This window comes from Podarcis cretensis (genome assembly GCF_951804945.1).
Source record: "Podarcis cretensis genome assembly, chromosome: 13".
In the NCBI taxonomy this organism is placed as follows: Eukaryota; Metazoa; Chordata; class Lepidosauria; order Squamata; family Lacertidae; genus Podarcis; species Podarcis cretensis.
The window spans coordinates 46,612,250-46,636,045 of NC_137182.1; the positions used below are offsets into that span (position 1 = coordinate 46,612,250).

Below are 23,796 nucleotides of genomic sequence, written 5' to 3' on the forward strand. Positions count from 1 at the left end.
GGCAAATGGTAGCAGAAGCGCTATTTGGCGCCTATCTCTGTCTCTGATCAAAAGAGGATTTTTGTGCAGTCCTGGCGTATGCGTGCTTTTGGGCGGAAGTTAAAATCCCACTTGAAGTTACCTCTTCGAGAATAGTATCATATTCATTCTCGGCCTAGCCTCCTTCAATCGAGGAGGGACTATTGATTGGCTTCGTGGAAGCGGGATTTCCCTTTTTAATTGCTAATTTTAACTCCACATCCTGCTGTGGGGACAGCATGAATCTGCTGGTACGAAAATAAATGTAAGGAAGCAGGCATCGCCTCCGCTGTAAATAGACAGATGCATGTGGTGATTAAAAGTAAAAATATAGGTTCGGATTTTAGCTTTTAGAGAAAACCATCTTTAGTTCCTAAAGTCAACCACAGAATTCGCAGTACGTGCAGCACCACTGACAAAAATAATCCACACTCCAGTAAGGCGTGGGAGCTGTTTTCAGTTTGGTGCTCAAAACGTACAGGTGAGGGGATACTATGGGGGAAGGGCATTATGGCATGTATCCAACGTTACAGAAACGGGGTTCTACCCTTCTCTCCCTGCGCGTCAGACAAGCCTCTGGAGCACATTTCGAGGGCGCATGGGTGTTGCAGAGTAGAGGAGAAAATAATGTTCAAAGGGAAGTGTGAGCGGCACAATAGCGTTTTCTTCAATCCCAGAATCTAAATTGCTTTCCCATTAGCAGCGGCACAAAGGTCATCTTCTCATCACCAGCACACTCAGTTGTCAGAATGATTCTTTAATTTGGGGAGTTTCATTAGTTTTACGATGGACAGAAATCTATGCCCTCTAAGGTTCTGCGGTAGAAACGTCGCCTTTCGCTGGCTGGCGCTGGAACAGAAGAGGGGTTCCGTCGCTCTGTGGGGAGAGGATAGAGCACAAGCAGGCTTTGTGTGCATGCAAAGGGATCCTGCGTTCAATGACAGGCAGGACTGAGAAGTAAAAACCTGCCCTAGAGAGCTAGATGGACCCGTTGCCAAGCTTGGGAAATGATAGGTTCTTATATAGAGAAGCAACTATATATAGCTCTTACAAGGAAACTGGGTTGCTTAAATGGGGCCAATAGGGGTCGTTTTTCTAACAAGAAGGAAAGCTTCACATGATGAACCAACGTTAGTCAATTAAGTGTATTGATCTATAGGATGATTCAGGGAGTAGACGTAATTAATTCCCTAGACTACTAGGGAGATAATGAGGTTATAATCCCCACTGTGGAAGGATGTGTGGATCCAGAATTGGCCTCCAGTCACTTACAGACTCATTGTTAAAACTGCTTTTATGGAAGACAATCTTACTCGGCTACAAGTGATCGCCAAAGAAGAAAAGAATAATCGACAGGTCTTTTATCCCTAATGGTCAAGTACGTTATAGTCTTTGAGAGAAGGAAAAGACACACTGTAGGGCACCCACCTCATATTTCAGCTCTATATGTTTTTCAAGGCTCAGATGAATTCTACTGAATCCAAGTTTTACTCAGTTCCTTTGGAAAAAGCAATGTGTGTGGGAGCTTGATCCAAGGAAGAAAGACGACAAAGATAACCGGAGAAATCCAAATGGCCTAAAATGATTGGAGACCTCTGTTCAGGTATTCCTGGATGGGTTTTGATTGACACTTAGTAAATACAAATCCATAGTGGGGTGTGTTGTTGTGCTCAGGTCTTGCTTGGGAACCTGGTGGACCAGAATCCTTGACTAGATGGGTCTTTTTTTAGCCTGAACCAGCAGGGGGATTCCTACAATTTTATGGGATTGCTGGAGTACATAGGCCCTTGGTCTCCTCTAGGTTTCTTGCTCTGCTAAGTGTTACATCATTTTAGGAGTAAAAAAAGCAGCCAGCACACCTCACCCTGAATATCTAACACCATCCAGGTCGCTTATGCCAGATAATTTCTAGGAGAAATAAAGAGGAGCCCATCACATTGTCAAGATCAGGCAGGGCAGAATGTATCAACTTGTCCTCGTTCCTCCAAGTGATGGGATCTGGCTGAAGAGCCCTTCGCATGGCTGTGACCAAAGACATCCAGCTCTGCTGTGATGAGAGCAGCTCAGGACCAAGTGCTGAATAAAAGTCTGTTGCAGCTCTGCCCAGGGCACACCCCTCACCAAGGCGCTGTGCTGCTTATTGGAGGATATTTGCACAGATGTCATATGCCCTTCACCTTTATTAAGTCTTTGTCTTGCAAGGTAGAAGATGGGGGGGGGGGGGTTGTTGTTGGTATATTACCGATTACCCTGGCCCTATTCACCACTAGGCATGTGGTCCCTGCAATGCTATCCATGAGGCAATGCAGCCCTCTGGCTGGAAAAAAAACCACCCCACATTCCCAACCCTAACTTGGGGCAAATTGACTAGAAGCCGACATTTTTCTGCAAAAGGCTGGGCCAACTTGTCAGTACACAAACAGCACGCGAGATCTTTCACTTTATCCATTGCAAGTGCTTCACTTAGTTCTCGTATTTCGGCTATTTGTGGCTATGCTTTTATGCTCCAAACATGAAGGCTAATTGTAAAAAGAAGCTACAGGCCATTAAAGCTTTTATTATTATTATTTTATTAAGTTTGTATACCACCCTGTACCCGTAGATCTCAGGGTGGTTCACAGAGAAATGCAGAACCACAAACAGGGTTGGGGGCATCAATTACTGTTTGATATTGACTTATTATAAACATTTAGAGGAACAGCTGGATCTGTTTTATGCAGCTGCATAGATTTAAATGTTTGGCGTTCCCCTATCCTGGTGTGTCAATATCATTGCTTTCAAACTCTGAGAGTTCAGCAACACCCAAAACACTCGTGTTAATTGAGCAGCTTTCTGTACATTCATGTTGGATATCTTTCTCTACAAATCACTTTTCCTTGGCTGTGTTTAGACCCTGGGATGTTCGCTTATGTCATCATGTATACAAGGGAGATTGAGGAGGCCGGACCATGCCAAATGCACAACACACATTGCAGTTAGGTACACAGAAGTCATTGCCTCAGCAACGCTTGCAGCCAAGTGCTTTTTTAAAACATTACTAACCACCACGTTTGCATCTTAACTTTCAAGCGGGGTTCTCACATGTTCTAACCCATGGGTAGGCAAACTAAGGCCCAGAGGCCAGATCCAGCCCAATCGCCTTCTAAATCCAGCCCGCAGACGGTCCGGGAATCAGCGTGTTTTCACATGAGTAGAATGTGTCCTTTTATTTAAAATGCATCTCTGGGTTATTTGTGGAGCATAGGAATTCGTTCATTTTTTTTCCTTCCAAAATACAGTCCGGCCCATCACGAGGTGTGAGGGACAGTGGATCAGCCCCCTGCTGAAGGTTTGCTGACCCCTGTTCCAACCTCTTCCCTGCCTAACACCCCCTGCCCCCAGAACTGTTACTAGGTGTAGGGAAAATAGCTGCAGCATCACTGGTTCTCAGGGGAGGATAATAAAATGGAAATGTTAAGCTACTCTTCAACGTGTTTTACAAAGATGTGCTCAAGCCACTTCAGAAAACTTTCAGTTATCCTTGCTGCCACCATTCTTTTTTTTTTTTTGGGGGGGGGGGTAATTTCTTTACTGAATAAGAGCTTTCTACAAGACCAGCATTCACTTACTTTTACGAGCGCACACTGTCAAAGTATACCCTATTACCAAGAAAATATTAGTGACTAACAGTGAATTTACAAGACACAAAATTGTCCACAATTACTGTTTCCTTCTCAACAAGAAGCCTAGTGTGGACCCAGATGATAGTCTTCCCATTTCCAGCACCCACCTTGAAGTGAGCTGCAGAGCTCTGCAAATTTATTGGTGACTGTTCAAAACCAGTATTAACACACACATAACACCTTCTTAAAAGGGGACACGATTCGAATCTGGCCTCAGAGTACTGAAGGTCAGCCTTTGCAGCTAAGAACTGTAACATCACACATTCGCACAGCCCGCATCTGAAGGCGCTCCCTCCCCACAAATAAACAAGAGGCAAGCCATCTAAAAACAATACGTCCTTTTTAATTGTTAAGTCAATAAAGAGGTATCAAAATTAAAAGAGGAGAATTACAGGGGATTTAACTGAACTACTAGGAGAGATTTCGGGGGTCTGGCCGGGGGGAGGAGAAAGAAAGGACAAATGCAACAGAAGACACGCCATGAACACACGGGGCTCTGGGAAGGAGGGAGGGAAGAGGGCAGTGAGGAGGCAGCCGACAAGGGGCTGGTGAGAGGCTCAATATCAGAAGAACGTCGGTGTTTGTTGAGGAGAGAGGAGAGGTGTGCTGTGCGCTTAGGAGTCGTCTTCGCCATTGGCGCTGTCTCTGTCGTCTTCGCCTTCTTCGGGCTCCTTGTCATCCCCCTCGATGGACTCCAGCTGAGAGAGAGAAGGGGACAGGCAGAGGGGCCGAGTTAGCAAACAGGGAGAGCCGCGCTCCTCACTCCTGGCTCTCTGCCGCCTCCAGCTTCGTACCTGGTCGTCTCCCCGGTCTTCATTGTCGTCATTGTCCAGCAGGTCCCCTTCCTCAGCGGAGTCATCCGCCCCAGTCTCAGACTCCATCTTGACATTGCTCTCTTCTTTCTTGGCCGAGCTGCTGCTTTGCTCCTCCTCAGACTTGTCATTCTTCAGTTCTAGGAAGGGAGGATATAGAGAGGAGGGGTCCAGCAGGGTATCGGAACCGCTCGCCTGCTCTCCTAAGCTCTCGGGGCTGCCGCCCCACGTGGAATTTTCCTACATCAAGACTCGTCAAGCCAACCAAACGCCTCTGGCGAGCCGGAACCATCCCAGAGGCAGAAGAGCTTTTATAAGCCGGAAGGAGGTTGGTTCTTCCTAGTCAGGCCACCTATGCAAAGGCATGAAGGGGCCGGCAGCTCGCGACATATCTGTGATCAAGCAGCTGCCATGGGTTCATTTGCAAGGCTGTTGTGGAGAACTATGGCTGTACACAAAGGGCTTTGGCAAGGTGGCTGCTCTCCCCACCGACAATAAAGAGGAGGGGCTAAAGCGCTGCCCTCCTAGCTATGGACAGATGTTAAATTGAAGAGCAGCGAAGGAGCATCACAAGGTTGCTCTCCTGGAAACCCAAAACCAAAGCCCACCTAGAAAACCACCACAATTACACATGTCAGATATGCATCCCCAGACAGCCCGTGTCCCTCCCAAACAAGGTTCTCTCTTTATTGGGGAGGAAGGATAAAGCCTGAAGAGATGCTTCAAGCCAAATTCCCACAACCTTCAGCCCCCCAAAAGACCCAAGCCCGTGAAGGGCTTCCAGGGTCTTCCCCCCACCTCCCATCCACCTCCCAACCCTTTCATTTGACTGTTTACTTTGATCTTTCTCTATCTTCTCCAGGCTTTCCAGCAGGGAATCCACTTTCTGCTTAATCTGGGTCAGCTCCTTCTTAATGGTCTGCAGATCATCTCCTTTCACTGAAATAAAAAGGACATGAGCACACTGTTTATCAGAAGCATTGATACCAAAGGCTTAGCTTTTTGGAACATAGGCACTCAATGCCTATTCCACATATATTCAGCATCTCAACAATAGATGCTGAAAGACAGCTAACACAGATATAAATCTGGAGATTAAGCGAAGCATTTATCCCAGGGAGAGGAGGTTTCCCCACTGTTCCTTCTTCCCAACCCACTATTAAAAAAGAGATAGGGAAATAAATAGTGCTGAAAAGCAAAGGAAGGTGCAACTGTTGCTAGGAGTTTTCAGATGCCCCTCTGAAACTAGGATAAAGAACAGTCCAGGGTAGTGAAACTTTCTCACTCTTTATGGGCAAGTCAGCAATTTACGCCAGGAATTGGAATTGGAAACCTGCAGCCCTAGGGATACACATGACCTTCAGCCCAAGCTCACAGCATGTGACCAGGACAGGCCTCTGGCAAGAGTGACCTCACCCTCTCCCAGCAGCTTGCTAGGCAAAGAGAGATAAAAGGGGGGCAAGAGGGGGTAACCCTTGCCCACTGCCAGCTTCAGCATCACCCACCACAGCATGCAGGGGCCCGTTTCAAATCAGGGAAGACTTTAAACATGTCAGATCTACTTTGTTAATTAGAAGTCTTCCAGCAAAATCCAAGCACAAAAACATAATTAGAATTACAAGAGCAGGGTGCATCTGAACCTAGGAATTGGGTAGTTTTGTACCACCAGGACTGAATTGAGCTTATGGCATTTTCACACACGAAATCACCACCTATCTTTCTTAAATTCAGTAGCCTAATTCACGGGCCAGAATCATTTCAGTTGCTGCCATTGTTAACCAAGTGAGAAGCAGAATCTGTTGCACAATACCCAGTAGATCCCGATCTACCTTCTGCACACCCCAGTTCCAAATGGAACTTCTGCCTTGCCAAGGGAACAGTTCTAGCCAATCCCCAAGGATTTTATGTAAGGCTACCGCAACATTTAACCACTCAGTGGCACTCTGTGTGACTTTTCTGAATCCCAGTTTAAGTCCTTGTGCAAGAGAAAGGGCCCCCACCCCACTCAAATCACCTGCGCCTAGCCAGAAAATTCAACACATACACTTTCCAGATTTGGAAGACGACCCCCGCTGCCCACTCTTCGAGTTGAATCCGCTCTTGCCCCTGCGGGAGGTGTTGCCAGAAACCCGTTGGCGTTTGGAGGGCACCACGGCCCGGGCAATGGGAGGCGGAGGCGGCACCCGCGCTTGGTAGCTGTACATCCTAGGGGCACAAGAGAAAACTGCCATCGTCAGAAGCCAGCACTCAACTCCCTATTGAAACTGCCTCTTTGTGCTTTACACCGCATGTGTGCATCCTCTGCCCTGGGCTTCTCAAAACTCATTGTTTTGCTTGTGGGATCTAACCAACAGCACTCCCTTTAGAGTTCGCTCAGGAGAGCAGGCTCTACTTCCATAGCACTTGTAAGGCCTGTAGCACAAAGGGACCTTCCTCATCCACAGAATCCTGTTCTGTGAAGTCGCATGATTATGACTCCTCTGTTCTGCACGCATCCCTCTATTCCCCAAAATAAAACCAAGTGACATCTTCCTTCGTGTAAGTTCAATCTGCTTCTTGCTCATGCACAAGCTCAATGGCTGTGGTTCCTCCCTTCTTGGCATTTGGAGACAAACTGCACCAGAGATGTATGGGAGGGGCAGTGGCTCACTGGTGGCTCCCAGGCTGTGCATGGGTAAGTGTCCCAGGAAAGCTCCCTCCCCACACCAACCCGAGAAGATCAGGCAGATCCTCTGGGCAAGAAGGTTAAGACAGCTCCTTGCAGCATAGAAATAATAATTTTCTTATTTATACCCCGTCCATCTGGCAGCTGCTTTCTACCAACTCAAGAGTCCTGGCATTGGGACACCATGACTGGCAGCAGCTTCAGTGGCGGCTGGTGCTCAAGGGGACTGGCAGGAAGAAGGTAGGTGCAGCCACAGCCAACTAATTCATCCTCCTCCCTTCTGAGTTCTATAATGACAACAAAGAGATGGAGGAGGAGAAGGAGGAGGAGGAGGAGGAAGGTAGCAGAAAGAGCCAACCCCTGATTTGGTTCAAACAGGATGGGTGGGGGCCAGTGGAGGTTGGTGGGACAGTATTTCGTTTGCACCCATGAACCAGCCTCCATTGAGAGGCTCTTCAGGGCTGCTGACAAGGGACTTTTGCAGCCCTACACATGGGAAGCAGGGAGGTACTTGAGGAGCTTCTACCTGCTAACCTGGAACTCTACCACTGACCTACAACCTCTTGTGAAAACCCTTTCTTCCTCCCCAGACTCCTTTTGGCCAAAGAAAAAAATGCCTCCACTTTTCCCTCAAACACTGCCATCTCCATTAAAGTCATCCCTATGGCTTCTACTACGCATCCCCTCGTCTTCCTCACCGTTTAACAGCAGATGGTTCTTAAAAATATAACAAGCACCACAAGAACCCAGGATCTGGCTAAGTGCCTTGAGTGAAAACGGAAATTCATTCTCAGGTTGTTATACTCTATGGCAAAAAAAGGAACCTACACCTGGAATGTTTTGGAAGGAGGGAATTAAAAGGCCTGATCTATTTGATGCTGACAACAGAACAGTGTACAGGTGCTGTCCTATTTTACCAGAAGGAACAAAGCATGTACAATGCAGGAAACAGCATTCAGGTAAACCTACCTGTCGTAGTAGTCACGCTGGAAGTCATAGTCCAGGTCAAAAGATGACCTGAAAGACAAAGCACATGAAACATGGTCAGGTCTCAGGGAGACCACCAAGGAAAGGAATCCTGCTCAGGAGGGCTGAAAGGAACAGGAGATTCTTTTGCTTCCCATTATCAGGAGTCCATTCCCAGTCTGGCATATCAAGGCTAAACACAGTTATTCACAGTGCAAGAGCGAAGGCAACCCTGCGTTTATCCAACAATCCCTCTGTCTGTCACCCACACTTCAAAGCCACCGGAGCTTTGCGCTGGGATCCAAGATAACAAATTGTGCCACTCGCAGGTATAAAAAAACCACTCTCCCACATGGCCTCTCACATTCACATGGAGCTGCTTGCACGCATGCACACGCACATATACACACGCCTCTACACACTCAGCTTCATTTCCTTGCAACCAGCTAGACAATTAAGACCTACGGAGACATTGCTCACTGCAGGGTACAAAGCCAGAGAAATAAAAAGAACAGAAATGTTAAAATAATGGGAAAAAAACATAAGGGTCCCGACCTGACTAGAGGGGACGGAGAAGGTGGTGCGGCTACTGACCCGTACATCTCTGTGGCCGATCTCTTCACCCCAGCTTTGCCCCGGTTCAACTTCGGCTCGGCAGCCAGGTTAATATCTGGAGCAGAGACACACAGAGAGAGACATGCCAATTTTGAAAGCCAGCATCTCACAACTCTTGGAAACAAGTCGAGGCCTGCCATACATCTGGGCACTAATGTGTTGCCGAGCTCTCTCTGTTCTGGGATGGGACACATTGCCCTAAGGGATGGCATAGGATATGCTGCTAAAAGGTACATAATGCCCAGTCGCAAGAGAGCCAGGAGGGTAGAAGACAAGCTATTAGCTTCAAGAGGAACACCAAAAAAGGCATTGTGTTTGGCAAAGAAATGATACTGAATAAGACATCTCATGTCGGCCAGGATCTTCAGCCAATTGCCAGTTGCAAACACAGACACTCAGCTTCTTACTGCTGGGTGGAAAAGTGCAACTCTTTCCCTTGCAGTAAATCTAAGCCACACAGTGACAAAACTAATATATTAAGCAGCACTTCCAAAGTAAGAGGGTTCACTGCAGGATGGATGGGCTACACAGAACAATTTTTTTCCACACCACCTGGGGGAGGGGTGGCAGGAAAATGTTGTCTGGCAGAGGAAACACTAGAATGAAAGACAAGCAAGGCTGAGCAAGCTTGTAAATAGCTGCTCCACTCTGTCTCATGTGCAGAGTGAAAGTCTGTCCCAGTGACTAGGAAGGAAAGCTAGTCTAAAATGGAAGCGCACCAATATGCCATTATGTGACTACTAAACAGCTTGAATGGGCAACTAAGCCAATTAATATCTGTGGGCTACTAAGCTACTTGTACTGTTATTTACAGGGCTATGGGCAGCAGGGGAGAGAAGACAAAGCTGCTGGTTTCTCTGAAGATCAGGGATGTGGCTTTTCGACTGGAGGAATTTGGACTTGTGGCTTTCAAACAGAGCTGCATAAACACTCTTGTCTTGAGTCTTGCCTAATGAAACAATGAGCCAATTGCAATATTACAGGGATGCCGGCTGCGCAAGTTGTGTCTCCTTTCCCTATACTTAGGCAAACCGGTGAACTGCTTTGAAGGAGCAATGCAATAAAAATGCTTTAGCTGCTCCGCTCAGGCTTTTTGGAGAGGAGTGGGGTAGAGTAGCTCAGAAGAGGATTGGTGCCAGGCTCCCTGCCCCAGCCCAGCATTGCCAAATACATATAAGCTAGTCTCAAAAGGGGAGACAAGGGTAGCCACAAGAGCGAGCTGGGTTGTGACATTCTGGACCCTAGTTCAAATCCCCACTGACTTGCCCAAGGACATCCACTCTCCTAGCTTCACACACCTGGATGCTGCGAGGAGCAGGAAGACTGTCATAAACATACACAAACACCACACATACAGAGGAAGAAATGAAAAGCCTGACCTAAAGGCTAGCTCTACATGGTGATCAACATTCCTTATTTCCATAAAAGCCAATCAAGGCTCCAAGCTGCCTTTCTTTTCCTTCACCAACCCAAAATGACCAACAGCCCTGGAAGGATCTCGGGAAAGGCAGGCAGATGGAGAAAAAGAAAAAATCAGGAACCTGCTCCTGCTCCATCCTGCGGTATGGATCATTAGAATTTGGGTATACTTGATTAAGGCTTCAAAAGGCGTCAGTAGAGAATTAGGAAAGACAGGCTTGTGCCCCACCTTTCTGATGTTGCTCTGTGTGTTTACCATGTTTTGATGTTACTTGTAAGCTGCCTTAGAAGAAACTGTACCTTGAAAGGTGGAATAAAAATTAATACAATAAAATAAACATGGGCAACACTCTGCATTTCCACACAGCTCAATATCTAGCTGTAAATTCTGACTTCCTTGCTCTCCTCTTTATAGACTTGCCATCTCCACTCTGACATCTAGACTGCCTCCGATACAGAGCCAAAAGTATGTGCTTGGTTTGCTTATGTAGTTCTTTTGCTCTGCTAGCAGAGTGGTGCGTTATGTCTGAGTGTGAAATGAGGCAATAAGGAAGCAAGAGAAGCGCTCAGAAAATGAACTGGTCAATGATTTCAGCCAGGCCTAATAAAAAGGGTAAGCTAAAAACCACCACAAGGCGCTTACCTAGGACCTGGCCTGCGATCATCCTGCCATCTTCTCCTGCCACGGCAGCACGAGCGTTGCGCTCGTTCACGTACTGCACGAAGGCAAAGCCCTTGTGCACAGAGCAGCCCACGATTTTGCCGTACTTGGAGAAGATGGCCTCCACATCCGACTTCTTGACCACTAGCGTGTTGAGATTGCCGATGAACACGCGGGAGTTCAGGGAGCGTGGGTCTGTCTTGTTGGTGACGTTGCTGGCCATGACTCAAGTATGCAGCAGAAACACAGGCTTGGTGCTGGAGGAGGAAGATTGTCAGAGAAGGGAAAGCAGTCACGTGGGATTTCAGCGTCTTGACACATGCGCACACACACAGCCAACAGAATACACACACACGCCGCCTGGCAGGAAGCGCTTCCCCCTTTGAAAGAGAAGCTAGGATCCCTGAGGCATGCTGGAAAATCTCAGATCCATCCTGCAAGCAGTAAGGCATAGCAGTATTGCTAAGCAACTGCATTTTCCTTTTTTAAAAAAAATGATTGCCACTAGGGCAAAGACCATTTTTTGTAAGGCACTAAAGTGAGGTGGCTTTGCCACCAGCCTGCCACAGAACCACCCACATTCTCCCACAAGAGACACCTGTGCCCACGTCAAGCACTGGCTGTGCATGCTATTGTGTCTAAAGCTAGCAGTGGTATTCCAAGATGGGTGGGTATCTATCATGTCAGCCTGGTCTCAGGAGAAACTCAACCACTAGACAATGGGGCAAACTAAGGCCTGGGAGCCAGATCCGGCCCAATCGCCTCCTACATCCGGCCTGTGGAAGGTCCGGGAATCGGCATGATTTTAAATGAGTAGAATGTGTGTTTTTATTTAAAATGCATCTCTGGGTTATTTGTGGGGCATAGGAATTTGTTTATTTCCCTCCTTCAAAATATAGTCCAGTCCCCCACAAGGTCTGAGGGACAGTAGACTGGCCCCCTGCTGAAAAAGTTTGCTGACCCCCTGCTCTGGACCCTTGTTTGAAGGACAAGTATATTGTGGGTAGAATCAATTTTACTCCCAGCCCTCAATTTTGCTTTTAACCAGCTTTCTAAGGAACACAACTACAGAAAACCCATCTCCAGTTCAGATGAAACCGATACAAAAAGCTGTCCCCAGTTTCTAGTAGTGAGACAACTCTCATACAGTTTTCTCAACAAAACTTCATTCAAAAGCAGTGAGTGGAATGCTATCTAACTTTGGGCCTCCATTTATAGATGCTTATGTCAAAAGCACCAGGACCTTGCTGTGATCTTTAGATTCATTGATAAACATGGAAATGAGATTCTGGTTCGAGTCCCAGCCTCATTTCAACCACTTACATGGAGCAACAACATGGAGTCTGCTCATCTACACAAGTCTCTTGCACACACCTAGTTAACATAGTTATACTTAGAATATATTTTTAAAGCGACCAGTGGAAACTAAAATAAATCAGTATTGGAACTTCGTCTATGTACAAACTCAGAGTGGTCTTGTAATACATCTGAAAGTAGCCTGGGAAAGAAGTTTCAGCGTGGAGGAACATTCAACGCTGCTCACCACATTCCCCCCCCCCCCCCCCGCATGCATGCACACAACACGTTCTCTCTTCTCTCCCCGCCCCACCCCCAAGCTATTTACAAAAATCCAGCAGGGCAAAGCCTTTTACTTTCCTGCTCTCACCTTGGCACATTTAGTTCTGTTGCATGTGATACTCGACCACCCAGACCTAAGCCATCAAGTGAACAGAGTGGGGGACTGATTGTTAAGTTTCGCTGCTGGAGGTCCATGTTCAGATTCTTTGTCCAGCAATGAAACTCCCAGAGGCTCATGAACGCTCTCTGCCTATACTTGCTTCACAGGACTATTGCAAGAACAAGATGAGAATGGAGAGCAACCTCTGGATATTGAGTAGAGTCGTGAGGAAAATCCCAAGACCTTTCAAAAGATTCAACACTTTCAGTTCCAGCTGGCAGTTTTGTTTGAGATGGGCAGAGGAAAAGACTAGCACATGATTTTTGTGATCAAAAACAAGGTAAATGTGTGTGTGTGTGGTCACAGAATACACTGCACCCAAAGGCGAGCGAAACAGGATTAAGAGCAGGTGGTGTATATGGAACTGACAACATGCAGCAAAGCACAGGGACAGAAATTAGATTTATGGTGCTATCACCTTTCTGTGTGACCTCAAGGTGGGATGAGTGTTTCGTTAATCATCCTCTACCAAAAGCAATTCTAATGGCCAAATGTCAAAGGCTGTCAGAAGGCCCTCTCTGCAAGACTCCAAGGAGACCCAGCTTTAAGCTCTGCAGGGTTTGATAAATCCACTTGCCTCCTCACTGTACGTGAGTGCTTCACCCCCAACTGATGACCATCCCTGCACTTCCATCACAAGTCCTGTTTGCAGGGAAGTATCCCTCTTCACCACCACCACCACCCTGCCCAATGCTTCAGAGGAAGAAACAAGGTGTAGTCTTTTATTTTTGTGGTGAATTTTGTATTTTGTATACTGTATGCTTTTATCATCTTAAGTCACTCTGAGACATTATTGTAGAAAGCAACAAACAAATGCAATAAATAACAACAAAAACAACACACACTCTCTTTCTCGTGCAAGTTGGGCTTTTGCAGCCCATGACTCCCTCCTGCCAAAAACAGGGGAGAGGGATAAAGGAAGAAATGACACAATCTTTCTCTTTTCTGGAGGAATGAAGAGGCAATCTCTTTTCTGTCCAGTTCAATTCATGATGCAGGCAGCAAGGAGGTGCTGACACTTTCTTTCAGAAGCTGAACTCACCCGGGAGGGGGCAGGGACATCTCCCCACCCCACCCCGAATCAGAAGAAAAGTGGTTTTGCTCCCAGGCGTTTCCACAGAAAGCATCAACTGTGTTTTTTGGTTGTCTCTTTAAAATATCTATCTATCTATCTAGGTATGGGGGGGTATTAGCCCTCCTTTATTCCCTTTCCTGCACAGATAAAAGGGTCACTTCCATCCGTTCCTATAGATGGTTCTCATACATCAAGCTGCAATTTTGCGGAAAATGCCAGGAGTCCCTCTCTGCTGATGCCTTCGGCAAAAACCCAACTGGGAGAAAAAAACAAACGTTCTCTCTCTCCTCTCTCTCTTGCAAGTTAGGCTCTGGCAAATTGCAGCAAGCTAAGGAGGAGGCAAGGAATGACTAGGTTTCCTTCCACAAGTTTTTTGGAAGATGCAGAGGGGTGCTGCTTTCTTCAAAAGCCCGGTCCACAAGCTCTCTGCACATTCTACAGCTCTCGGGAAAAAGCAATGGGGAGCAAGCCATGGTGGTAGCAATGAATGGGTTTGACTCACAAACCAAACCAAAATGTGCTGGCTGCTGATTACACATCTGTCCATGAGTTACCATGTCTCAGCAAGCCATATTATGACCACAAAACTTACTTCTGAGGAGAGGTCCCATGACTTTAGCTGGCACCTAGCATGCACTTCTTCTGTCGCTACCAGAACTGTGCTGTACCCAAGGCATAAAGATTGGCTATTATTTCATTATTAACCAGAGCCTTTATCAGCCACCATCACTACCCTTAAAGATTTTCACGATGTAACTTTTCACAAAGCTACTGCCTGAACTTGCTTGTTTCATTCCCACCCGTGTTGCCTTTCTCATGTCTATCATAAGTCTGCTGGCAGAGACTTTTTTTAATCTCTGCAATGCATCAAGGTAACTTGGGCACTGTGAAATACTCTAGTATTTTTATATATAACTCAACTGTTAAAAGAGATTGTTCCAATCTGTTAATTAGGGTCAAGTAACGGGCAAAAGATTCCAAGAATGTGCGCATGCACTGCAAAGTTTAACACAGAATTATACTCTGGGAGTGTAGTTTTGTTGCCACTTTTTAAAAATGAAAAAAAGAAAGAGTCCACCACACAAAACTGGCCAGTTCACCCCCTACCCAGAAAGCCCAGCGCAACAAGATATACTGAGCTTGGTTGCTGAACTTAGTTCTGCTCCCCAAAACCAGACAACCCCTCTCCCCCACTTCTAACCCTTAAAGTGGCTGCATGTCCAATAGGCAATGAAGACCTGAACAGGTCCACTCTGCTAACAGAGTTTTGCTTGTAGTGCAGGTGTGTACTCTTTTTCAGCAAGGCCTTTAAGAGGGATGGCTGCTGAAGCCTGGAAGTAAGCCAACTCAGCCCCTTACCATCAGCCAAGATGGGTTTGTGTCTGCTCCATGCAAGGCTCCGCAGGTAACTGCCACTGCCAATCCAGACTGGGCGTCCATGACGGCGTTTGTAAGGGAGGGACGGTGTGGAGGAAAAGATCAAGATGGGAACTGGAGGGTACGAGACAGGAAGGGGGGGCGGGGTCTGACCAAGGGAAGGCTGTCACTGCTAGCGAGCGATCAGCACCACAGACACATTGCAGCAACAGTTGAAAAATTGCACAGAAATGAAATATTAAAAATTAAAAAAAATAAAAATAAAAAAGTGTAGGAACTTCCTGAGATGTTCAAACAAGTTCTGGAGAGAAAGTGGGTTCCGTTCTTAGCAGCCAGGCAATCAGGGAGGGAGGGAAAAAAAGAGTTAAACGCGATCAATCCACTTTTTTAAAAAAATGCGTTTTAAAAACCTTGTTGTGTTTTTCCCCCCCAAGGGGTTAAAAGCCCAGAGTCAGTTAGGACCACTCAGAAAAACTCCATTTTCATCCGGTTAAAAATCAGCAGTCATTTTTTTTAATCACCACCATCAGCAACACATCATCATAGTCACAGTCACCACCATCATAGTAGCAATAATATCAATAAGTAACTAGCAACAACGATAAAAAGGAAATCAGTGGAAAGGCAGGAAAAAATTGGAAAAAAATTGAATAACTTACTGTAGCTGAAGATCAAAAAAATCTCGCTGTAAAAAAACAAAAATAAAAATAGCCCAGATTAGAAAAACCGGAGGTGTAAAAAGGTCAAAGTCAGTAACGATTTTTTTCCTCTCTCTCTTTCATTTTTCTGTCCTTTTTTCCCCCCTCTCACCCTCTTGTTCCAGCCACGGTTACTGCAGAACCAGGCAGGGGAGAGCTCCCGGCAGGAAACAATCCAAGCCCTTTGAACACCATTTCTAAAAATGCCTGAGAGAGGTGAGCTCATGCGAGGCTAAAAGATTCCTCCTCTAACCCAGCTGCTGCAGGAAAAAAAAAAAGTGATTTTTTCCCCAAAATTAACATCTTTCAATCCAGCTCTGGCTTCACTGCAAGGCCAACGCTGGGCCGCAAAGCCACCGTTTTGATAAAAAAACGGCTCATTCTAAGACATTGGGAGGGGTGTGCGTGCGGTGGGGTGGGTGGGGTTTTTTTTAAATAAAAAAACAAAACACGAAGCTGAGCTCCAGTGAAGGAAGGGTTGGGGGTTTTCGCCTTGCTGCCCTGTGAAAGGAGAAGGGACAGGATGAGTCAGGGTACCCCAGAAACGGTGCCCACATCTCCCAGTTCCCCCCTCCCCAGCGCAGAGAATGCCAGTCCCACGTGGCTACCCCAAGCTCACAGCTGACGTCAAAAGGCACCAGGAAGCTTGTGGTAGGAGGTGGAGTACATTGAAGCTCATACACAGATACCCTGAAGCAAAGATGGAGGAGGAAGACTTCACAGAGATTCTGATGCATGCAACTGAAGGAGAAGCAACCTCTACAAACCTCATAAGAGCATAAGGGCACTGCAGCCTAATGCTCTATGGATCACTCCCCAGAAGTGTAATACATGCACCCACCCACTGGTTTTTAGCATCATGTTCAAAACTGGAAGCAATCCTAGTCCTGGGTACCAATTTTGATAAACCATCAATTAAATTCTAGCCCAACTGTTTTATCTGCCTTCCCACCCAGCATTTAAATGCCAGGAAAGTACTGCAGATAAACCACCCAGACTTACACTTTAAATAAATAATCCCCAGGTCTCTCAGAAGAGAAATTCATAGGCAGAACACTCCTTTTCTCTACTGTGCTATGTTACCCCTGGAAGGATATAGGGTAAGTTTAGTGCAGTCAGCACAGGCAGGGAAAATAACAAAGGGAGAAGGGCAGGTCATTTTGGAATTACCGTATTTTTTGTTCTATAAGACTCACTTTTTCCCTACTAAAAATTAAGGGGAAATGTGTGTGCGTCTTATGGACCGAATACAGGCTGCACAGCTATCCCAGAAGCCAGAACAGCAAGAGGGATTGCAGCTTTCACTGCGCAGCGATCCCTCTTGCTGTTCTGGCTTCTGAGATTCGGAATACTTTTTTTCTTGTTTTCCTCCTCCAAAAACTAGGTGCATCTTGTGGTCTAGTGCGTCTTATAGAGTGAAAAATACGGTACTTGGCAAAAGTGATAAGCAAAACAGGTACAAGGTTGTTGATGCCAAACACATTTTGATGACAGCTTCAAGCAAACTGAAATGCTCTTTTGGACCAGATCTACTAACACTCTGGAGACAGGTGATGAGTTATGTGGTGGTGCTAGGAGGAAAGACTTCCAGCCACGTTTCCTCAACGTTACTGGGGGAGGTCAATGCATGGTCCCTGACAGAAGAACCCAGACAACCTGTTCTACCTTTCCACACTTTGTACAAGTTCTCAACAAATGGAAGGAAGCATGTTAAGAGAGAAGAAGGCTAATGTATTCAGATTCTTCTACTAAGCATGACACAGCACGTGGAAGACTTGGATTCAAACTCCTGGTCTTGTGCAAATCCTGTGGCAACTCCTTACAGAACAGCTAGTTCAATCTTGCATGAACACTTGCAGGCTTCAGCTTTCAAAAAGTGACACCAAAAGCTCGTAGCCTTTAAGGTATCATGAGACTCATGCCTCCCTCCCACCCCGTTCCTGCTGCAAACTAATAAAACTAATTGAATGGAATTTTAAGTAAATTGGCTATTAGTTCAGTGCTACAGGTGCTAATAAAGAGCTATGTGCTGCAAGCTAGTGAGCACCCAGGACCTGTCCAGTCAATGAATGGGTTTTGGCACACCAGGGATAACTGTTTTGCAATTTACACATCTGGACAAGGGCAATCACTGGTGCTGTCCATACAGAAAGAATCCTGCCCTCTCTATGTTCCCATTCCCCTCCTATGTGATTTACATATCTCTAGGCACCAAACGAAAACAGCCCTCTTCTCTCAGACGTTTGGCTAATTAAACTGTCTAAAAAGGGGGGCGGGGAGTGTTTTTGTTTGTTACTATGTTACACATTTCTGTGTTTTTATATTGTGAACCTTGGGTGAAAGGTGGTATAGAAATGTAATAAATAAGAATAAGAAGACTAAACCATCACTTGAAACCTAGCTTATGGCTAGGCATCAATGCCAGACCCTCACTCCTGATCCTGCCTATCTCTGTCTTTCACAGGAACACCATGTCCTACCTCAAAGCAGGATGGTAGCTTCTCAACATGATGTTCACCAATAATAAGTGCTGTACAAATTACTTCTAAACTAACAACACAATTAGCAGCCACATGATTCTGAAGGATTCCAAGTGAAATGCAAGATCGGGCTTTGTGGGCTTCCCCAGGAGCAGAGCAGTTAACCCTACTTAATCCTGTTCCAAAGCTGGGGTCTATATGAGCTGAACCCAATTCTATTCCTTAACAATTAAAAAACTTTTTAAAACGCAAATCCAAATTCAAGACAGGCATCACAGCTGTACTGAATCAATTGCAGCTGGCAAAGGCAATATACAAAAGTGTTTTTGACTCCCATTAGTTAGATCAAGACCTCTGTGTAACTCAGAAGCTTGCATATTGCTAAGCACGCAAAGCGTACCCAATATAAATAGGCCACCCCAAATTATACAAAATTTAGAGCAATAATTGACAACAATCTATACCAGGCCATGGAACTACTAATGATTTTTTTCCTTCAGAAAAAGCAGCAAGGAGTGGGGTGACAGCTCTAAAGATGAACAAATCTAAAAATGGACCTTAGGTCCAGGTTATATGAATGACCATGCAAGCATTCCTGGGTTCTGAGATCTTTGGGGCAGGCCCTTCTCTGGGTTGCACTACCTTCACAAGCACATTGGGTGGGAATGCAGGAGAAGGCCTTCTGGATGGCTGTTCCCAAATTTTGGAACTCCTTAGAGAAGCTAGACTGGTTCCTTCCTAACTGTCCTTCTGCTTGCAGGTGGAGACTTGTTTTACTCCTTAAGCCTTTTCAGAACTGTTTTTAAAGAAAGGGCTTTGAGTAGTTCTGTGCTGTTTTTACTATCTGTATTTTAATACAGTGATACCTTGGGTTAAGTACTTAATTTGTTCCAGAGGTCCGTTCTTAGCCTGAAGCACCACTTTAGCTAATGGGGCCTCCTGCTGCCGCCGCGCAGTCAGAGTACAAATTCTGTTCTCATCCTGAAGCAAAGTTCTTACCCGAGGTACTATTTCTGGGTTAGCGGAGTCTGTAACTTGAAGTGTATGTAACCTGAAGCATTTGTAACCCGAGGTACCACTGTAGATTTATTTTTATATTGTTTTAATTCTATGTCTGTTGAATAACTTTTAAACTTCTGTGTTTTATCCATGTTGTTTTAATTTCTGTAAACCCCCTTGAGTCCTGGTTCTGTGAGAAAGGCAAGATAATATAGCAATCTTGCTGCAATCCTATATATGCCTCCTTGGGAAGAAGCCACATTAAGCTCAGTAATATGTACTTCCAAGAAAATCTATTTAAGATTGCACAGCCTTTTGATGTGCCACAAGGCACTCTGCTTTTGCAGCAACTGATTATTTATTTAAAGAATGCATACCGTGCTTCTCACTGTATTCCTCAATGTGACAAACATGATCCCTCTGGAACTTTTTTTTTTTTTTAACAAAAAAAGTTCAGTATGTTTCCACCTTAAGCACGATTAAATATTGCAAATTAATTGCATGCATGGCAGAGTTTAATAGCGCCTTTTGTTTTGTCTTTTCCCAGTGCAAAAAAGCTTTTAATCTCCCGGGCTTGCTTAGCAGGTTCTGAGAGGCTCTTGGGACGGCCCAGCAACAAGATCTCAAAAGAGCCTCCCCGGAGCCTGGTAAGCAAGGTGGAGAATTTAAAAGCTCTCTGCCTTACCTGGTAGGCAAGGATGGTCACATGAGGGCAGTTCAACTGAGGTGGTGCAGATATGTATGTTTTTTCTTATACACACCATCCCCAGAACGCAGCCCCCGTGCAAGATGCTAGCATACTGTAGTTAAGCAACAGTCTGTATGACTTCTAATTTTTGCAGGGTCTTGCAGGCTGAATGGCACAAAGGCTACGGAGGATCAGGAGACCTGAGCGTGTAAGAACAGCTTTACTCCAGTTGTCACTAGAGAGCTTCCAAGCTCAATTCAATATGCTGATGCCAACCTGTAAAGCTCTGAATATTTGTGGCCAGCTTCTCTAAAGGACCACCCTTAGCTCTTATGATCCTCAGTATCTGTAAAAAAAACAACAAAGACCGTTCTTGCATGCCCACAAGGGGAACACAGAAAACAGCCTTTAACAATATCAGATTGCATGCCCATCTTGCTCAGTACTGCCCATTCTGACTGGTAGCACCTCTCCCAAGGTTACAGGAACCTGACTTTATGACACCAGGGACTAAGCCTGTGACCTTACTGCCCTTCCCATAGCTATTAGGCTGGTGGGCTCAAGTGTGGTGGTACCATGGCTCTGAAACTCCCTCCCTGCAGAGCTAACAAAGCCTTCAAGCGTGCCTCAAAAACTCGATTGGTTGCAACCTGCTACACTTTTCCCAGTTGTTTTTATGTCACTTATTCCTGAGACTTGTTGGTTCCTCAGAATTATTCTCTATTATTATTATTATTATTATTATTAAACAACCCAAATGCATTTCAATTGGATCTCCTCCAGTTGTGCACTGCCTTGTGAGGGCTAAGAGGCAGGATATAATAACATATATATATATATATATATATATATATATATATATATATGGCGCACCCCCGCAACTCTTCAGCCATGTTTATTCATGAAGCAGCCCCACTGAGCTCAGAAAAGCGTGGCCAGGAGCGCAGCCTACATTAAACCACTAATCCGGATTAGGCCAGGAGAGAGGGCGGGCGGGCGGGCGCCATGCCTTCTGCACGGGAAAGGAACACGCGGGCAGAAATGTCACTTCCTGGCCAAAGCCAATAGCCTCACGTGGCTTTTTTGTCCCACCGCCACCTAACTCTTTCAACGGGGGGGGGGGGTTGAGGATTATTTCCTCCTCCTCCTCCCCCGCCCAAGCACAATGGTCTCTTCCAGAGGCAACACATATGAATTAGCTCGGAATGTACCATTTGGACTAAGCGGGGGGGGGAGGAGGGGGAGAATCTCTCGGATCTTCCCATTTCCCTGCGAAGGCCGGGAAGGGAGATACCAAAGTGGCGGGGGAAGAAAACAAGAGAGAAAGGGCGGTACCATCATTAACTCCCCCCCCCCCGCGGCCGAAGCGCGAAAAAGGAAAGAAACGTCGCCGCTCCTTCCTTGGCCACCTGAGGCGTTAATATCCAGGCAACGAACTCACCAGGAGGCCCCAGCTCCGGAACGGCGTTGTTTTCCTTATCTGTAGGGCTTTTTATTTTCCTCCTCCTTCTTTCACATATACCTTCGCCTCATCCACGCTCCGGACTCTTCACAAAATGGCGCCCCCGCCGCCCTCTGCCTCTGCGCCGCGCAGCCGGGACGTAGCGCGGCGCGGCCCCTTTTCATGCTACACCGTCTGTCATTGGAAGGGGCTTTATATATGGACGTCGTTCATTGGCTAGCATTCACTCTCAATCAAATGGGGGACCAATAAGTGCCTGCTGAGGTTGTGAAGGTGAGGACGAAGCAATAATAGGGAGAGGGAGAGATTTGCGACGTGAAAGGCGGGACTCGAAACGCGATAGGCTAGCAGGGGTGTCGCTCTCTGTCCCGGTTGTTCGCTTTGTGATTTGACAACTGGGCTGTCAGTCCAATCTTCCCTTGCAGTGATTTCAGCTGTTCATTTATTCCCCCACCCATTTATTCCCCAGCTTCCTTTTCTGAATGGTGTCCATCCCTGCCACTCATCTCTTCTTGGTTTGTGATAGGTCAAGGTCTTACAGGCAGCGACCAATGGTGCCTAAAAGGGTGTTTCAATAACTAAATTAGGTGGCTTCACGTACATCCGGCTCCCTTGGGGAAGTAAGTCTCCATTGCCTAAGAGCGAATGACGTAAGTAAAGTCTCGAGTAGTCATTGGACAGCACGCAACCCTAACACAATTGGGCCCCGTTAAAAAAGGAGGCGTAACTTCGGCTTTGCTCGGCCAATAAGTGCTTGCCTTGTGCCTAGACTCAAATTTTGATTGGTATGTTTGAAAAGTATCCCGCCCCTTTATTTTATTTTCCCTTACAGACCTCCTAGTACAGCCTCATTTTAATTGTCCACCTTCTCCCACATTCTATCTTGAGATTGTAGCTGCCTGCACATCATACGTTTAAAGGAAATGATTTTGTGCCAAGAATCCTGGGAACTGTAGCTTGCCCTTCACAGATGAGGAACTATAGTTCCCGTAATTTTTTTTTACAAAAAGAGGGAGAAGCATATATGTTAAATGTACAGTACTGTATGTACACAGCCTAAAAGCAGCTAAGTTTTTGCCTCCCCCTTTATGCTTTATCATCTAGCCCTATGAAGAATTCTGGAGAAATTAGTTTGGTTCCTGTAAGGTACTACCCTATGGTGGATTTTAAAATCTTAAATTATATTTGATTTTCTTGCAGGCAAATGCACATAGGTCTGCAACTGTTCCAGGCTGTGCTATGCTATACATTTTACTGGGAAATACGTTCCACTGAAATCATCAAGAGCAGGTTCTTCTCATGTACTCTTGAAACTAACTTTAAGAAACTGAAGAATCTGAAGAAGTGTATCTGAAGTGTGCATGCACACAAAAGCTTATACAAACTTAGTTGGTCTTTAAGGTACTACTGGACAATTTTTTAATTTATTTTGACTGTGTCAGACCAACACGGCTACCTAACTGAATTTAAGAAACTTGAGTTTTCTTTTTTAAATTTCTCCTCCCTCCTGATCCCTTTTTATTTTACGTTGTGCATTTTAAATTGCAAGCCTGAGGGTGGGGACTGCCTTATCACTGATCTTTGTAAACCACTCTGGAAGTTTTAAAAAAGTTTTAAATAAATGAGTAGAATGTTTGGCATCACAGCTCACTTACTTAGAATTAAGCCCACTTTACTAAACCGGATTTGCTTCTGATTCAGCACAGATAGCTATGAAACATAGTCTTACAAGTGCAAGAATTTAGTTAAGCTTTGGGATGTCAAAAGCTAGTCTATGTAAGGTGATAACTAGGTCCATGTGTGTATATGACCTGTGTTTCTAAACATGCTGAAATTAGCATGCATTAAGGGCTATTTAAGGCAAGCAGGTACTTCCTGTGATATGCTGAAAGCAAATTAAATCAGACTAATCCCCTCTGAGGTGGCAGCCTGAGGGTAATGGGTCACCAGCACGGCACAGGATTAAAGAAGTGGGGCCTCTCCCTAATTTAGAAAAAGGGCAAAGTTTAGGTTAGCAAGGTTAGAGGAAGCAGGGATGTGACTTGAGAGAGCAAGGCAAGGTACAGTACAAGAAAGAAGCTAGACTGTCTTGGAATACTGATGCTCTGAATTCTAGCAGGCTCAGGTTGTATATATGTGTAAATAAACCATATAGTATAAAGACACTGCAGTTTCCTCTGTGTCTCGTTGTTCAAGAAGAAACACAGACCCTGGTAAGTGTGCCTGGAACTCCCTGGAATCTCAAACTGCTGGCAGATTGCAGGTGGTGTATAACAATTGCCAATTCCCAGTGGGTCACATGAGTAACTTTTCACCCACTAAACAGCTACTCACACCTCAACTTGATGAACATCAGTGTGGTGAAAGCTTGGAATATGGTTCACTTCCAAAAGTTCTCCATCCTCGAGGCTGTCTTGCCAATCCAAAACAAAGAATGCTGTTCCGGTACTCTTTTGACCAT

At 45.7% G+C, this 23,796-nt stretch overlaps 1 protein-coding gene and 1 long non-coding RNA gene across 6 annotated transcripts; one reads left to right on the plus strand and one right to left on the minus strand.

Moving 5' to 3' along the window:
* Positions 1–4,003: 4,003 nt before the first annotated feature.
* HNRNPC (heterogeneous nuclear ribonucleoprotein C) lies at positions 4,004–21,474 on the minus strand. Of its 5 annotated transcripts, none has more exons than XM_079951624.1 (9): positions 21,315–21,473; positions 15,668–15,693; positions 10,801–11,075; positions 8,718–8,793; positions 8,127–8,174; positions 6,537–6,697; positions 5,330–5,431; positions 4,475–4,632; positions 4,004–4,378 (listed from the first exon to the last, which is right to left on the minus strand). In XM_079951624.1, the coding sequence occupies exons 3-9, from the start codon at positions 11,039–11,041 to the stop codon at positions 4,295–4,297; spliced, it is 870 nt and encodes a 289-aa protein (XP_079807750.1). In that variant the 5' UTR covers positions 11,042–11,075; positions 15,668–15,693; positions 21,315–21,473; the 3' UTR covers positions 4,004–4,294. The 5 variants fall into 5 exon arrangements, with proteins under 5 accessions (XP_079807750.1, XP_079807749.1, XP_079807746.1 ...); XM_079951623.1 differs by having other exon boundaries at positions 8,679–8,793; XM_079951620.1 differs by having other exon boundaries at positions 4,004–4,632; positions 8,679–8,793; positions 21,315–21,474.
* LOC307202084 lies at positions 17,083–21,191 on the plus strand. Its single transcript, XR_013832814.1, has 2 exons — positions 17,083–19,045; positions 19,271–21,191. It is a non-coding gene; the product is annotated as an uncharacterized lncRNA (long non-coding RNA).
* Positions 21,475–23,796: the final 2,322 nt, after the last annotated feature.